This window comes from Lissotriton helveticus, chromosome 5_1 (genome assembly GCF_964261635.1).
Source record: "Lissotriton helveticus chromosome 5_1, aLisHel1.1, whole genome shotgun sequence".
In the NCBI taxonomy this organism is placed as follows: Eukaryota; Metazoa; Chordata; class Amphibia; order Caudata; family Salamandridae; genus Lissotriton; species Lissotriton helveticus.
In genome coordinates, this window is record NC_136065.1 from 1,561,207,680 (window position 1) to 1,561,225,589 (window position 17,910).

The following is a 17,910-nucleotide window of genomic DNA, read 5'->3' on the forward strand; positions in this document are numbered from 1 at the left end:
CCCTAGGACCCTTCCCTAACGAGTTATGTTTTTTGATCAAGCAAAGCTACCCAAATCAGAACAAAACTGTTAAAATAGGAACTTTTGTGAACTGGCCTTCAATTTTCCGAGGAGGCATAATACACTGAGATTCTACTTTTAACCCTGTATGGCGACTTCAAGCATGTTACATTTAGCAAAAACCCAGGAAGGGGGTGGTTCATTTACAGCCCTAAAAACAAGGAATGGCAGTGGGCTTGAGCGTAATGTAGGAAGACTGGAGGAAAGGAGTTTGATTCTTTCTTCACCAGGATTTGTTCCAGGACAGAATGAATTTTAAAAAATGTGCAGGTTTAGGAAAAAGCCCCTTGCATCACTTAGAAGAGTGAGGCCAAAGTAGTCATTTTCTCACACTTTGCCAATAAATATCTTTCATTAGAGGACCACGATCCACCGTTATTGAACAAGTTCTATTTGGTCCTATTGTCATAGAGTCAGCCTATGGACAAAACATTTAACGGCAATAGAGTTTGAGAAACACTGGTTTGTACTCTTGCTTGGGGTGACTTACCTTGGCACACCTGGAATAGAAGAAGAAATAGCAGTCCTGCTTTTGATTAGCCATTGCTGTCATATCTGAAGCTTTTGCTTCAGTTCCTCTCATGAAAACGGTTTATTTCTTCTAGAAAGGGAACTAATCCTCCTTCCTCTCGTACAGCTCTTCGTTTCCGCGCTTGAAAAATTCAATGAGTGTAATCTTGAGGGGATGACAAGAAATCAGTAACTCAGATGCACAACACCAATCGGGAACAAAGGTAGCATAAGAAGAACTCCTAATCATACTATGAGAACATTTCTCAGCCTCTAGCTTTTAAGAATTAAACAGATTATATGCATGAACATTTATCAACAAGAAAAACATGGAAATGCTGTAGCAACTGTTCTGCAATCTTACAGTGTTAAAGCTTTACAAAACAAAAAAAACTCCGCCTGGTCAACAAATATACAACCACACCAAGCACTGCACCAGAACCAACAACATGTAGCCCATATTTTTATCTGGGAACTCAACATTCTACAGTAAAACAGTTCCTACTGTATGGCAAAATAACCAAGTCTTCCCTAAAAAGTTCACAAATTATAGTACCCTATTGATAAAATCAAAATAATATTATGGCACAAATTACAAGGTATAAAAAAGTCAACATCTCTCGAAGTAATCAGACTTCAACAAGAGGCTAAATTTGGTTGAGCAGTGGCCTTAACTCCGTTTACAGTGTTTTTTTCCCCACCTCAACAATCATACCCTTATACACTGCAGAATTGCTTATAGTACGAACTCAAACGTAACCGGATGAAAATACAGTGGCTGGGCCTGGTTCTGCATGGGTGATTAGTGTGATTAGAACGTGAGCATGTATTCAATTACATTCCGCTCTGACCTCACAATTTCAAATTGTAGGTGAAAAAAGCGGTTTACCAACAACCATACAAGGCCAACTGATGCCATCGAAGCAGCAAAACTACCTATAAGGTATGTTGTAATAGGCTTTGGAAGAACTCTGAGCTTGCAGATTGCCATACATTGAGATATGCCCTACAGATGAGGAAGGTTATGCTGATCATATTTTGGCACTTGTATATGGCTTGGGCTAATAGGAGTTTAAAACAAGGACACTGATAATAGTAAACTAATTTGTCCCTGGGGCTTCACTGTCATTTATATATATAGATTTTTAGGTTAAAAGAAATCAAAGATGACTGTTCCAGGATGAGAATCCTCGTTCAGCACCTGTCTTCTCATATTTGTGAGTACATAAAGCGACTGCAGGCACTGGATTTATTTGAAGAGATCACTGTTTTTGTTCCGGTTCATTTACCAGAATGATATTAACATTTTTATTATTTATAAGGTATAATTTGGCATGTTTATTTATAACGTAGTATTGCTTATTTGGTTGTCAATCGCGAATTGACAGATATACATAAATAAAACAATAGGATCCTTCTAAATGAAATGGTTTTAAAGTTTGAGTGAGAGCAGTAAAAATATGCCAAAAGTCGGTACTCAACCAGGTTTTTCGCTTTCTTAAAAAAAATGTGAAACCAGTTGACATCAACAAGGCAACATAGAAGTGGCCTTGGTTTACTTATAAGCAGTATTTGACCTAGTGCCAAGATCAAAATTATAGATAGTACAGGGCATCACAGTGAGTTTATACTCTTTAACAAGGCAGCTTTAGTCACACAACTCACACTCCAGTTTGCGGTGGCATAATAGACAGCCAAAGGAGAAAACGAACATCAGTAGGCGACTAGGACAGAGCTGTGTCTTTGCACCAACTTGCTTTTCACTCTTCATTGAGGTTTGTATTGAATCTTTATTGGATACAAAATGATTTTACTTACATCCCACACCTGAAGGTTTCTGCCCTTTTTTTGTGGATGATACTTTATAGATGTCTAACTGGCGCAATCAAGTATAAATGGAAGATTTTAACTGGTTTTCTTTAGGTATGGACTAAAAATTAACAATAAAAAAAATCCCATACATTTAAGGGCTCGATCAACTTGAAAGGTTCTGTCATGGAGGGAGTCTCAGAACTTGATTACTTAGATATTAGATTTTCAGATTCCCATATTTGCCCCTCCCCCCCAACTTATTAAAACCCATCTTCTTTTAAACCATGGAGCAGCCACTATCCTCAAATTGCAAATCTTACGACCATATATACTATATCACCAACTGTATCAATCTATAGGACTAAAGATGAAAGCGCAGACCTATAGGGGTTTGAGTCCTAGGGGCACTGAACAGCGGAGTTGTTGGAAAATTGTGAAAATAGATGTATTAAATCACTATTAAAACTGCATCAGAATGTGCTTGTGCTAGGACTTGATGCTACTTAAAATCTATTATTTATATGGCAAATCTGATAGCCTGTTTATACTGGACAAGCATTTCAACAACAAGTAAACTAGATCCCTGTATGGAAGCACTATGAGATGTTAAACATAGGCCTTCTGCTCTTAAGATTTCTTGGATCTTTTATGTCAAATTGTGGCTTGCTATTTTGGATCTGAGGGATTACTGGACAATCCCCACAATGATCCCTACAAATCGTACTAGAATTGTAAAATGTATGTATTGAAAAGCATTGCATGGGGAATGGTTATCTTCGCAATCAAGTGGGTCTTTGTGATCGCTTTTAACCACTAAAAGCGATCTGAAATTGAAATAATATTTAGGTTAAATCAACTTTAGCCAGGGCATTATATATACACAATGTAGGCTTAGCATTTTACCTCTTGTTTTATTTTTTTATTTTTTTTACTTAGGTTGTGGTCTTAGAATTGTAATTTGACAACCTATGTGTGTTACCTCTTAAAGGAAAGCAAAGAGCATGTAATATTTTGAAGGGCATATAAGAAACTAAGAGCTAAATGGGTTACGTCTTTATGTAGATTATGGGAATTGCTCAATGGGTGGATTGGAGGATATGTAAGACAGATATCAGCACCCGTGTAGTCTTGGCAGTCTCAACGTTATTTACAATTCGGCTTTGCACATGAAAGCTAAATCAGTTTAGTCAGGATAATACTATAAATGCAATAATAGGGTAAGCTTGATTGTATTTATTATTTAAAAATTGCTTGACTTTCTTATCGATAATGTATAGATGTTAAGACAGTTTGGAAATGTTAATTATTGTTTTAATGTGTTGGTGGGTTAAAAGGTGGGGATGAAGGCCAAAGATTCAATGAAGAACGTACACCTCTATTCAGATTCACAATTCAAGTGAAGACAAAATACTTGGAAAAATAAAGGGTAACTTCAAAGTACTAGTGTTAGCCATGGAAAATATGCCAGATTGACTTTAATGTTGGAAGAGCTCACTTCCTCTTAAAGCAGTGCATTAGACTGGAGCTTCTTAATATAACAATAAGTAGAATATAAAATAGTCCTTAATATTATAATGCATATTTGTAGAACTGCCCCAACCTCTCATAGGACACCTACCTCGGAGTCTCTGGACTTTGCCAGTCTTCCGAATTATTTTTTTCCTGTAGGTTGAATGCACCATCAAACGGTGAGACAATTAAAAGACGGGTAAGATGAGAGGGAACAACAAGGAAATGCAAATCCACCTTCTGGAGCAGCCTCGGAAAAGCTTCTCCCTGTTTCAAGGAATAACGCTAGAGGCCACACTTTCAAACAGCTGGCACACATCAGTGACAACAGTGAGCAGTTCATCGGAGGAGTGCCAGGAGGCAGGCTGGCGAAAAACGCTCTCCTGTGTCACTTCACTGCAAGATTAATTTTGGTCTCAAAGTGGCTGCAAAATTCTGATTTGTATTCCGCAGTTAAAATAGTTTTTTTTAATTTAAATAAGTAAAAAAAAAAAATCCCCCCCCCCAAAAAATAAGATCTAGGTCCTGGTCTTCGGGTTTTTTCACCTAATGAGAATACAGAAATATCTCCCCTATTCTTTATTGAATGCAGCTTCGAAAAGATAACATAGGTGTGTGAACATTGTATGTCAAATCAGAATAATAGTGCTGTAAACATCAAACCACTAGGCAACAGAAAAACCCACAACAAACTAACGTTATACTTTGGCCAATAGAAAAACTACAGAAAATGGAGTTTAGATATTTCTTATGACTTTAGTCCGCCCAAAGCTCCATTAAAAGGAGACTGCACGAGCACCTGTTTAATTTTGTGTCCAGTTCATGTTTTCTTTTCTTGGTCTGTCAGTTGTTTTGTGGTGCCCACTGGTTAACGTCATTTCGCAAAAATATCAAACCAACATGCAACCAAGTCCCTCTTTTTAAGAACCTATTTTGTGACTCTAAACAACACGTTCTTACAATGATATTTGTGTTTTCAATTTGTTTCCTTTTATTTATATATTGTAAAGAATATGGCACTAATGTTTGCTTCACTTTGTCATTGATCTTCGTGTGTATGTGTGTTGTTGATTAATAGTACCTTTCAGTATAACCCTTGCCCCACTGAGTTTGGATAGCAAGAGTCGACCCCAGCACTTTACTGGGACAAGGGCCTACATGGCTCATATGCAAATGAACCCAGCAACAGACAAACAGGAAAACATATATGCACTTTACAGCTAGCAAAATTGAACTGGCTCATGCATGGATCACACTTTTACTAGACAAAAAAGTATACCTGGATGAAATACAGGCAACGGAGCGGTGAGGAATCTGTGCAACATGGTTTCTAAAATGAGAGGGAGCCTTCAACAGCCTGGGTCTCCTTGTAACGGTGCTTTATATAAAGTTCTCTACGGCAACGGTGGGATACACAAACAGCAATAGAGATCTATGCTGTGACAACCTAAATACAAAAGTGGACCTCTAATGAATAACTTCCGAGATATACTAATAAACAACAGATAGTAGTTATGGAGCTATCAATGGTACTAGCCCCCCCAGCCACCCAGACGGTACACTCCCTAGAGAAAACTCTTGGCCTTTATTTGTTTTATTTAAAAAGTTTTATATAGCGCTAGCTTGACCCGTGGGTATCAGAGCGCTTTACATACACACAGGAGAGAAAAAGAATTGCATTAAGGAAGCAAAAAGACATAAGTAAAACATAATAATTAAGCAAACAGTGAAGGGGAGGGAGAAAAATACATTCAAGTAAGCACCTATCCTTGATGGTCAAGTGAGAGGGGAGTCAGCTAGGATATAGAAGTCTAGGTTACTTGACGTTGGTCAGTAAGGTATTTGTTGAGGAGATGGAGTTTCAGTTCCCTTTTGAAGCAGGAGAAGGAGGGGTTGCATCTGAGGTCTCTAGGGAGTGCGTTCCACATCCTGGGTACAATAGCAGAAAAGGATCGCCACTGAGTGGTTTTCCTTTTCAATTTCGGAGGGATGAGAAGGAGTGAGTTTGAGCTTCTCAGAGTTCTGAATTTTCCTGCTTTTACCAGTTTGCTGTTTAGGTAGTTGGGGGAAGGTGAGTGAAGGGTTTTGTGTGTGATGTAGGCAAGTTTATAAATACATCTCCCTTAAATGGGAAGCCAGTTGGCCTGAACCTAAGCAAACAATAAGTACCGAAGCACATGTCAGTAGACCTTACAGTAATGCTAAACCATGGCAAGTAAAATTAGAAAACACAAGGAGTTGATGGACAGAGCGCTGAAACTTTTCAGACACTCACCCCAGTCACAGATCTGGGTTGAATCCATCATCGTTCTTTAACTCACTTCGCCACCTCAGTTAAGACCCAGCCATATGCAAATCAGTCTTGAACCTGTGCCTCATGGGAACAGTCCAGCCCGAACACACAAGCCAAGTCTTCCCTGAACCGGAAACAAGCATCCAGGGAACTGTTTCGGGGTAACACCCCTCATCAACCAGGCTAGCTTGCACTGAGTGGCAAAGTGAGCAAGGGACCTACGTCTGGGCATAACTTGCCAACTTAGGGCGAACATTTGCATTTGTCACCCCGAGTGGGACGGGTATGCCCAGACGTGGGTCCCGTGCTCTCCATGCCACTGGAGTCAAGCTATCCTGGCTGATGAGGGGTGAAACCCCGAAACCGGACCTAGGATACTTGTTTCCAGTCCAGGGAGGACCTGGCCTGGCAGTTCAGGCTGGACTGTTCCCATTGGGTGCAAGGCCAAGACTGATTTGCATATAGCTGGGTTCAAACTGGAATGGCAAGTGAAGCAAAAAGGCAATGGATTTAGGCCCAGCTCTCTGTACTGAGGCAAATGTAAGACATTGTTCTGCATTCTGTCCATCAATTGTTCTTTTTGCAACTAAAGTTAGAAAGACAAATCTAGTCTGTAGTATTTCTTCTTTTATACATGGTGTTTATTTTCCAGTCTGACCTTTTGCTTTGCTATGAGTAACAAGACTGGAAAATAAACACCATGTATAAAAGAAGAAGAAATACTACAGACTATATTCGTCTTTCTAATTTTACTTGCCATGATTTAGCATCACTGTATGGACTACTGATGTGTGCTTTGGTACTTATTGTTTGTTTAGCTATCGAGATCTAACTGGCACTCAAACAACTAGTGTTTGAGCAGTCACAAGGGTAAACACACTTGCTATGTAAAAATCTGCACTTCTTGTAACAGATCCTTAGAAATTGACTGAATTAAATTTCTTCCAGAGTCCACTCGCGTTGCAGTGAGTTTGAACATTCAATATACAACCTAAAAAAAAAGTTGCTCAAGAGTTGAATTAGCAAAGCACTGGAACAATCTAACTGCTTAAAAAAGGAGAGTTGCATTTAATTTTGACATCCTTCATAGTGAAAAGTGGGCCGCTGGACATTGAGCAGGTGCGGAGCAAGGTCAACCGATTTGAAAGGCTGAGACAGTCGCACTGCTTTAGAGCTGTGAACCTATGTTTATTTTCAGTTTAGCCTCTTTATCGAGAAGTAGCTCTTGGATGGGTGTGTTCCCTGAAACAGAGAACTATTCTTTATCTGTCTGATGAACCAGGACATGAAATAATAAGCATTTGCAATGCAATAGGTCATACACGCTTCAAAAAGCGTGACGTTACATTTTAGTGCGGTAATGCGGGAACCAACACTAAAATGAGCTACCCTGCATGGCACCTGGCAGGGCTGGGTAGCATATAATGTTTTGCCTTAAACCAAACACTATTTTGAAGAGTGTGGGGCATTTGCTAATCACCAGAAATCAACATATTACCGGAAATCTTGCGGACACAAAGAGGTGTTGTGCTGCATAACACGGCAAAGTCGTGTTGGGTGGATGAGGGGGCGGGGTAGCTCAAACTTCACATGGCCTCTGGTAATTAACCCCATTTCAAGCCCACCAGCCACATCTTGAAGATCAAACAAAAGCAGGACAACACAAACCAACAAATTGTTATCTTATTGTGAATCACCCCAGGCAGCAGCATATTTCATGGAATCCTAACGCTCGGCCCTGGTGGGGGAAAGATACTGCCTTTGTGCGGTTTTAGAAAGAAAGCAGGACTGCTTGCCGATCAGGAGGTGGGGGACATCGGGCATGTTTATGGACTCGGTAAATGTCATGGCAGCAGAAGGCAGGACTGGCCAGCGGATGCTAACGGCCTGTTACTGTCACGCTGACTCACGGTCCAGAAATGGCCAAAAGCCCAGTCTGTGGGTGTGCAGAGCATGCGCTGGAAGCCATGGATGGGAGAAGGAGGGCAAACATGGTCGAACATGGAGGGCGCCTGCTTCAGGAACATGGAGTGCGGTGTCTGTGCAGCAGAGGATGGGGAGGTGGGTAACCTATTTAAAAGGTTAAGGCACAATGAGCTACTAAAAAGCATTGGAGGAAACCGTGTCCTGCCTGCAACAGCAGGCAGAGCAAAGTGGTTTAAGAAAATATCGCTGACAGACTATTATTAAAACCTATGGGGAAACAACACAAGTAGGCGGGCCAGTCCTCATGGGAGGTTACAAAAGCAGACAAGGCGGTACTAAGGAGGGACTAAGCAGCCTATTCACGAATCAGAAGCCAGCACTTACAAAGGACAATGACACAGCCAATGACAAATATGGGCAGAGGGTGGGCAGGGCTTAAAGTACATACTCCAATACAGCATGGCTCTCAGAGCAGCGCTTGCGATGCCCAGGCTCGACCTAAAAACGTGTTTCTGCCAGTAGGCATGTGACAACCCAGCTGAGAGCAAGTATCCTCACACCAATTCTGCCCTATACCCCATGTGATCCTGACAAAAGTGAAGCAAACATTTCTAAAAACTGAATGCACAGGAAAGAAGTAACATAAGGATTGGTGACATTCTACTCACGGTTAACATGAACTTGCCTATATCATCCAGGAATCTAAAAAAGAGAAGAAATAATTGTAAGCTGTATGTTTTTTCATTGCGAAAAAAACATGAAAGTGTAGCTCTATACAGAAATACCCATCCACTGTCATTCTTAAATTGTGAAGCACTGAAAGAACCACACATTCCGTAGTCACACCAAGCCTCAGGCCTACATCAGAGGGGTCCACATGTCAAATGTTTTAGTGAAAAGTATCCTGCATTGATTGATCGCGCTTTCAACAAATTAAGCCACATAAAACTGTTGGTATGAGGAGCCGTCCGCGTAGATGGTGTACAAAAAGGAATTTTATTTCAATTACAATAAAAAGAGCAATAAGGCAAATCTGCCGCCAGAATCTTCTGGCTCAGCAGCTGCCACCTTACACACATTCCATGCTCCACAACCAGCCTTCCCCATTCTAACCTGCAACATTCCGACCTCTACACCATATGACATAGACCCAATAAAAGGTACACAAGACTGGTATGACAATGAAAAGTATTATCAACTAAAACCAATATGCTTCGGATATTACCATGAACTCTGGGAAATGGGAAATACAAACCTTCAACACCATTCACAATGCATGGAAGGAGGGCAAGATTCACATCGGACCAGGATATGGACTTTTAGGGAAAAGCAGGACAAAATTAACTGTTTACCCATCACTCACCACTATTTGTATTCGTTTTTTAAGGTGCAAGGCACATTGCAGTCGCTGCAGTGCCCTCACTTCTGCATACTACTACAGTAAATCGGCAGCTGTTATTCAAGGCCTGTGTCGTCCTGTAATTAGTCACCCATCATTTCCTGCATCCATTTATAAAGACAGGGCATCTTCTTACATGAACATACACAGATTAAGCTACCTGTGAAATTAATCTTTGCTAGCAACTCTCAGTCTTTAATCTTTGCAGACAGCCAAAAAAGGAGGGAACGGACAAGCAAGGTTTATACATAGTTTGACAAATGCTTTTACAGGTGGGTCCAATTTAAGAACTGAATGCCCATTTCTAAATTGTTAGACAATATGCTGGCATCAAATACGTATCTAACTGCTTCTGTCTAACAAGGCAGGCTCTCAAAAGAAAAGCTGAATGTGTTTGGTTTCCATCACCTTTGGCATTAGCAGTGCATCTGCTGTTCATTGTCACAAATACCAGGTCAGACATAAATGTGCATTTTACAGAGCACTTTTCATCCAAGGAGCTCTTCAGAACATGACAATTAAGGCTAGAAGGCTTTTGAGATGAAATAATGATGCTCTATGATGGATCTGAAATAAACCTACATGACATAGAATGGAATAAAATAGCAACGTTTTAGATGTCTAATAGAATAGAGTTCATCTAATCGGAGATATTTTTTAAGATATGCAAAAGCTGATAAAAAAGAGGTTCCATAAAGGCACATGTTAAGTCTGGCTAGTAGCACCAAGGTCCACTTGTAGATCATAATTAATGAGTAACGTGTCCTTTCTCCAGTGTAAATTGCAAGAGCTGATGAAAATGAGGTACCACACAGGCACGTTAAGTCTGGCTAGTGGTACCAAGATCTATTTGTAGATATGAATTAATGAAAAAGACCTTTCTCTGGAGCAAATCCTAAAAGCAGCAACACCTCGTACTGGCTTTAAGGTGCGTTCTCACTGAGATCGAGATAAAAAGATGAACTACGCTTTTAGAAGTGAACATTTTTTATTGAAATTATTTTCAAGCTCTCCTCAGCCAGCTCTGAGGTAGAGCAACGAACATTCCTTTCGGCTACAAGCTGTGGAACGTTCAACGTAAGGCACCAGTGATAAATGGAAAGGAAAAAAACAACAAGATATGCAAATATACATGTGTGGAAAGAAATAGGTTAAGCTGCAACATACGCCTTTCCTAGAGAATGGGTTTAACCCACAATGTGCCACTTTGTAAGAAGACAAGAACTGGTGTTAGCTAAAAATAGGCTTTCTTGTTTAAGGTCAGCCATACATGCAAGTGATGGTTTTTGAATGGACATTAGTGGAAAAAGACAATTACCCAGCCTGTCTATTCTCCATGTTTTCCCATTGTCTATGACAATCACATACGTTTAACACATAATATTTGCCTGGGTCTAAAGAATTCTGACAATTTTCTACTTTAATTCTCTGGTCTTTTCATTACCACCTAATCACCAACCTTCCACTGTTGACACAAAGTTATGAACTCTGTCATACTTCATTTTGGGGCGATTTAAGACTTATTTGTTCATTTCCTTTCTGTTGACCCATACGGGTTCCCAGCATTCAACCAAATGGGTAATAACTTGGTCCTCAGAAGGCTTCTCTTCAAAGCGATAAAAACGGTACACCTGCAATACTGTTGGAACTGGTGTGACAAGACCATAATACTTTCAAAAACCTGTAGAAATAGGAATTTTGAATATTCAGGCCCTTTGGATAGACATTACTTTCACTCTTTTAACCGGTCCATTTGACTTAGGATACTATACTGAAGTTCTCCTGTAACTAATAGATATATCTAGGCTAACTGAGTTTTCGATTTAAACCTGTAATAAATCATAAAAACCAACTGTAAGGGAAAACAGCCCACATTTGTGTAAACATAACCAGTGATTGTAGGGAGCTGGCTCTGTATATACTACGCCAAAGTAAAGTACAGTGTGCACAGAGCCCAGTACAGCCCCAGAGGTATATTAGAGCCTAAAGTAGATAATACCTTACTCTTTTATGGGATTGTGGCGGAGCAGTCAGGAAGATAGTGTTAAACATTTGCTGTACACCCTCAGGTAAGAAATGATTTCATTATTCTGTTATTTTATTTCTAGAACCAAGTTCTATTTTATAGCAGGTAAGTTAAACTCTTCATACCATGGTACTTTCAGCAAGACGGTGAAGACTGAATTTGCAGGAATGTACTAATAACCCTGTGAATACCCCTCGTGAAAGGGCTACTGTACATGATAAAGACAAAAGACCCATTTCCTCCATATCAGTAAGTGCGGTTGCCCCAATATTATGTACTACGGTGGAGGATAACCATTTGAGTGCTAATAGAGGGGAAATCATAGACTCCAAAGAAGTTGATGTTACTGAGAATGGAAATTGTAACTTTATGTTATGGAATGTAGCAGGTTTGAAATCTATGGTGGGGAATTCGGTATGCAACAATTTTGTGCAGAAGTTTGAAATTGTTAGTTTACAGGAAACCTGGGCAATGTAACCAATAGATATAATTGGATGTAAAACATTACATACACCCGCAATAGCCTCATTGCATGGAAGAGCGAAATGGGGTTTATGCACCTATGTTTTTAACTTGGTAAACTTTGGTAAGTTAATATGGTGACTGAAGATTCTTTTTATCAGATCATTAGCTTGTTCGTGGATAAAACCTGCACAGTAATATTAGTAAATTATTACAACAATATCCCTCACAATCAAACAGAGAGGATTGTTAAAACCACACATTGCCATCTTCAAAAGCTACAGGAGTCTGTATGTAAGGATTTATTAATGATCTGGGGAGGGGATTTTAATTTGGGGCTATGTCAACACTTAGAAACAGGGAATTGTGGTCTTGATCATGATATGGAGATTACTCTCCTTCATTTTCCCCACTCAATGTATGGGGACAGTTTGAACGATATAGTGTTTCAACTTGACCTGGGGTGCCCCCTGTCAACTTCGGTCCCACTTTTAATGGTCGCGGTATATTTTCCACAATAGATTTTATATTGGTTACAAACAGGCATTGTTCAAGAGTCACTAATTTTCGTACAAATAAGTGACCACTTCCCACAGAGCATAGGTATTTTATTATTTAGGAACGAAGTAATGAGGGCTAACAGCCCCAACCCAATACTAGGAGACATTGCTCTATCTAGGCAAAATGGATATGTGCTACGATGGGACCAAATAGACCCACATGAATTAATGAGTGAGGTCGTAACTGAATGTAATGATAAGATTATGGTCTGTCTGGATGAGAATTCCACATGCAAGGAAATTATGAGTGGTTTTATTGCCATCATAGACCATATAAAGAAGGCCCTTACTGGTAAAAATTAATAATAAGAAAATATTGAGGAAACAAGGGTGGTTTGACTCCAAATGCACAAGCGCCCATAGGAATCTCAAGAATACTCTGCACGCGGGAGATAGAGCAAAGGAAAAGATCAGAGACGCCCGTAAAGAGTACAACCGTGCCTTAACAGAGAGAAGACGCAGGTTAAAAATGGAGGCTTGGATAGCCTTACGTGAAGCATCTCTTACCAGAGCCTCGTGGGCCTTCTGGAAGGCAGTTAACGCCCCTTTATTGATAGACAAAGATAGAGCCACTATTGAGGTGGCAATAACCGAGCAAGCATGGATAGAGCACTTTTCCTCCTTGTATAATGATCCACACATAGGACCACAAATTAATACAGAAGGAGAGGCCGAGCAAGCAAAAGCCCTAGAGGTTCATGGGGAACAACTGACATTCGAGCCTAACGAGAGAAATCTGGCCATAGCTACAAGTCTCGGTGGGAAGGCTGCTGGCCCGGATGGTGTCCCTGTTGATATTTTTAAAGCGAATACAGCATTATGGGGCCCATTGCTGACGCAAGCTTTTAATGCCTGTTGCTCTGTTGGCTTCTTATCTACATGGTACGAATCTATCTCGGTACCAATTTTTAAAAAAGGAGATGGGGCTGATCCGGCCTGCTATCGGCCAATATCCTTGTTGGATTCAACAGTAAAAATTGTGGGCCGAGTGATATTAAATAGATTACAAGACTGGGCGGAGGATCAGGCATTGTTAGGTGACCTGCAATATGGCTTCCGTAAGAAGCTAGGCACTATTGAGCAGGGATTAAATCTTAATATTTTAATGAACAAGTATAGCAAGGCAAAAAAAGGTACCCTACACATGGCATTCGTCGATTTATCATCGGCGTTTGACTGTGTGATGCATAATAAACTGTGGATGATTTTAGAAGAGATGGGTGTGGAAGTGGTTTTAATTTCTTTTCTGAGGCAGCTATATTTAGGGGCAAAGGCGTGGGTCCGATTTAGGAAAGGGTGAGACGTGGTGTGAGACAAGTCTGCGTCCTTGCACCCTTCCTGTTTACATTGTACATAAATAAGCTTAGAATAAATGAATAAAATAACAGTGCAATCACATAACCACACACTAACATTTAAAATGCAGCCATACTTAGGGTTGATAACATGCGACTATGATAGATTTTTATTGATGCGTTTACGCATGGGCATTCTACATAGATCATTAAGTTTCCCTGACGTAAATGATTGGTCTGAGGAATTGAGCAAATGCCCATGCGAGGATACCTCTAGTCAATCAACTATACATGTGGTATTTTTCTGTAAATGTTATTCTGTACAGAGGAAATGATGGATTATCCCCGTTTTAAAAACTTATGGTATGAGGCAATGCCGCCCAGCATTCATGGCCCTACAACAGTTAGAGACAGAATATGTGTTAGCCTCGGTAACTACCTTTTAAAAAAATGTTGTTAAGTGTAGGAAATCGATTATGATGTTACAAAATGAGAGATGAAATAATGTGTTTTGTACCCGGTCCATTATTTTACTGTAAAGATTTTTACATGCTTTTAAAATAATGTTATCTTGTTTATTAGGTACTGTTATGGTTATTTATTTAACCGAATAAAGTGTTATTGAATTGAATGGAATAATATGATCTACTAAGTCTGGTTAAAGACCATGCGGGGAAACACTGAAGTGAACCCTGCTTCACTTACGTCCCAATCCTGCGGTCGTTCCGGGGGATACATGTACTGCTTTACCATGGAGCTGGCTGCTGCTGACTGAAAGAGTTTGCAGGTATGCGGGCTTTTGGGCCTCCGTGTTGCTTGCTGACCTCGTCGCATATCTGGTGTCTGTTGCGGTGCTGCATTGAGGAGGGAGCGGATTGGCCTGCTGCTGCCCTACTTCACATTCAGACTTTAAGCAGCTACGGACTTTGGTTTTCGGGAGGGTGTGCCTCAAGTGCTGTCCTTTGTGGCAAATCGGCTGAGTGTTGCCTTTGTGCTCGCTGGGGATCATCCTCCGGCTGCTTTCCAGTCGGTCCCCGATGGTGATGGCGCCTACAAGGGACAGTGACCACCACCTGCATGGGCGGTGCTTTCAAGCAGCGGGCTTCTCCCTGCTCATGGCTGTGCCTCCTTCGGTCCTCGAGGCTCTTGGGTAGGACGGCTGAGCACATTGCTCTATTCTGCTTGTGCGTCGCTAGCGCTCCTAGCTAGCAGGGGCTCTACCGGCGAGTTCCGCATGCTCTCCTAGTTGGCCCTCCGCAGATTTGGATCGTTAATTTGCAGCCTGGAACAGGGAGCTCCCTTGAAATCGGACTGGGTGGTATCATCTTCGGGTGAACTGGTGCTGTTGATGGGGGCTGCTCACATGATGTGTTTGCCCGGCTGCTGTAGACAGAGAGCTAAGGGGTTTCGAGGAGATCCACTCAGGGATCTAGTATCAACTGGAGGCCGGGTCTCCGACTAGATGGTGGGGCATCTGACTGTGGTTTGCCTGATCCCAACACCCACCCTCTGACCCGTCCCTCACCCGCTTCAATCAATCAACAAGATTTATAAAGCGTGCTGCTACTCACCCGCAAGGGTCTCAAGGTGCTGAGGGGGAGGGGGGGGGGGCGTTACTGCTCGAACAGCCAGGTCTTGAGTTGTTTCCTGAAGGAGAGATGGTCCTGGGTCAGCCGAAGGTGAGTGGGGAGGGAGTTCCATGTCGTGGCCACCAGGTAGGAAAAGGATCTTCCTCCAAAGGTGGATTTGCAAGTACGTGGGACGAGGGCGAGGCTGGCGGATCGGAGCTGGCGGGTGGGTGTGTAGAATGTGAGGCGGCTGTTGAGGTACTTCGGGCCCGTGTCGTGGAGAGCCTTGTGTGCGTGGGTGAGGAGTCTGAACGTGATCCTCTTGCTGACGGGGAGCCAGTGCAGGTCTTTCAGGTGGGCAGAGATGTGGCTGTGGCGAGGGATGTCCAGGATGAGTCGTGCTGAGGCGTTCTGTATGCGCTGGAGTCTTTTCTGGATTTTGGCAGTGGTGCCAGTGTAGAGGGTGTTCCCGTAGTCCAGACGGCTGGTGACGAGGGCCTGGGTGACCGTCTTCCTGGTTTCGGTGGGGATCCATCGGAAGATCTTTCGGAGCATGCGCAGGGTGTTGAAGCAGGAGGACGAGACGGCGTTGACTTGCGTGGTCATCGTGAGGGAGGAGTCCAGGATGAAGCCCAGGTTGCGTGCGAGGTCCGTTAACTTGGGTGCGGTGCCCAGGTCAGGAGGCCACCAGGAGTCGTCCCAGGCAGAAGGGGATGGTCCGAGGATGAGGACTTCCGTCTTGTCTGAGTTCAGTTTCAGACGGCTGATCTTCATCCATTCCGCGACGTCTTTCATTCCTTCCTGGAGGCTGGCTTTGGCGGTGGCGGGGTCGTTGGTGAGGGAGAGGATCAAATGGGTGTCGTCGGCGTAGGAGATGATGTTGCGGTTGTGTTAGCGAGCGATGGCTGCGAGTGGGCTCATGTAGACGAAGAGGGTGGGGCTGAGTGAGGATCCTTGCGGAACGCCGCAGATGACTTCGGTGGCCGCGGATCGGAACGGGGGGGAGGCGGACTCTCTGGGTTCTTCCGGCGAACAACGAGATAATCCACTCCAGTGCCGATACTTGGATTCCGGTGTTGCTGAGGCGCTGTATCAGGGTGCGGTGGCATACGGTGTCGAAGGCTGCTGAGAGGTCAAGGAGGATGAGGGCAGCAGTTTCCCCGTTGTCGAGCAGGGACCTGATGTCGTCGGTGGCTGCGATGAGGGCGGTCTCGTTGATGTGGTTTGCTCGGAAGCCGGACTGTGAGGGGTCGAGGGATCCGTTGGTCTCGAGGAAGGCGGAGAGTTGTCTGTTGACGGTCTTCTCGATGACTTTGGCTGGAAAGGGGAGGAGCGAGATGGGGCGGAAGTTCTTGAGGTCCGTGGGGTCCGCGGTGGGTTTCTTCAGGAGGGCGCTCAGTTTGGCATGTTTCCAGCTCTCCGGGAAGGTGGCGGATGCGAAGGAGCTGTTGATGATGTTCCGGAGTTGGGGTGCGATGATGGAGTCGGCTTTGTTGAAGATGTGGTGTGGGCAGGGGTCCGTAGGGGAGCCGGAGTGGATGGTGTTCATCAGGCGGGTTGTGTCTTCGGTGCTGACAGGGGTCCAGGTGCAGAGGGTGGTGGTGGGGGGGCGCTGGTTCAGTGGTTGAGTGCGTGGTTGGCGCTGTTGTGTATGTCGGCGGTGAAAGAACGAGGCGAGTGAGTCGCAGAGGACTTGCGAGGGTGTGATATCGTTGTTGCAGGCGCTGGGGTTGGAGAGCTCTTTGACGATGCTGAAGAGTTCCTTGCTGTTGTGGGTGTTGTTGTCCAGTCGTTCTTTGAATGTTGTCTTCCTGGTGGTGCGGATCAGCTGGTGGTGTTTGCGGGTGGCGTTCTTGAGGGCTGTCATGTTTTCTGCTGTCTGGTCGTGGCGCCAGGCTTTCTCGAGGGTGCGGCAGGGTTTCTGTTGAGGTCGTTGGTAAACCACGAGGCTTTCCTGCTGCCGGGTCTGCTGGGAGGATTCTTCAGTGGTGCGAGTTCGTCGGCGCAGTAGGTGAGCTACTGTGTGAGGTTGCGGGCTGCTTCGTTGGGGTCCGTCGTGTTGGTGGGCGGGTTCTGGCTGAGGGTGATGGTGAGCTGGTCGGCGGTGATCTTGCTCCAGCTTCTGCGGGGAACCTGTTGCGGGTGGTGGTGGGTCGTGGTTCTCCTGAAGTTGAAGTGGACGCAGCTGTGGTCTGTCCAGTGTAGTCCGGTGGAGTGGCTGAAGGGGATGTGCTTGCTGGAGGAGAAGACAGGGTCAAGCGTGTGGCCGGCTGTAACGGGGAGGACCCGGATCCGCCAGGCTTACCGGTTTCACCTCTTTCCAACCAGCACACAGGGGCCTGGAGAAACACGGACATCCTCGGAGACAAGGAGCCCGCAGAGAGTGGTGAGCCCTGTTTCTTTAACTGGGCGGAGTTGGATGAGGACTACGTCACAGGGTACGCCCCCGTATCCCAGGTAAAGGCAGCCCCAGAAAACACACAGGTGTGT

At 43.5% G+C, this 17,910-nt stretch overlaps 1 protein-coding gene across 3 annotated transcripts in view; it reads right to left on the reverse strand.

The window, feature by feature from the left end:
- LOC144755579 (zinc finger CCCH domain-containing protein 11A-like) overlaps positions 1-17,910 on the reverse strand; it is a 223,659-nt gene that overhangs the window by 127,848 nt on the left and 77,901 nt on the right. The window contains exons 2-4 of one of the 3 annotated variants that reach the window (XM_078644671.1): positions 8,779-8,812; positions 5,171-5,338; positions 551-736 (exon numbers count right to left, since the gene is read on the reverse strand). In XM_078644671.1, coding sequence (XP_078500797.1) covers positions 551-643 — 93 coding nt within the window. In that variant the 5' untranslated portion in view covers positions 644-736; positions 5,171-5,338; positions 8,779-8,812. The remainder of the gene's footprint in view (positions 1-550; positions 737-5,170; positions 5,339-8,778; positions 8,813-17,910) is intronic. The other 2 variants (XM_078644670.1, XM_078644669.1) reach the window with 2 other exon arrangements.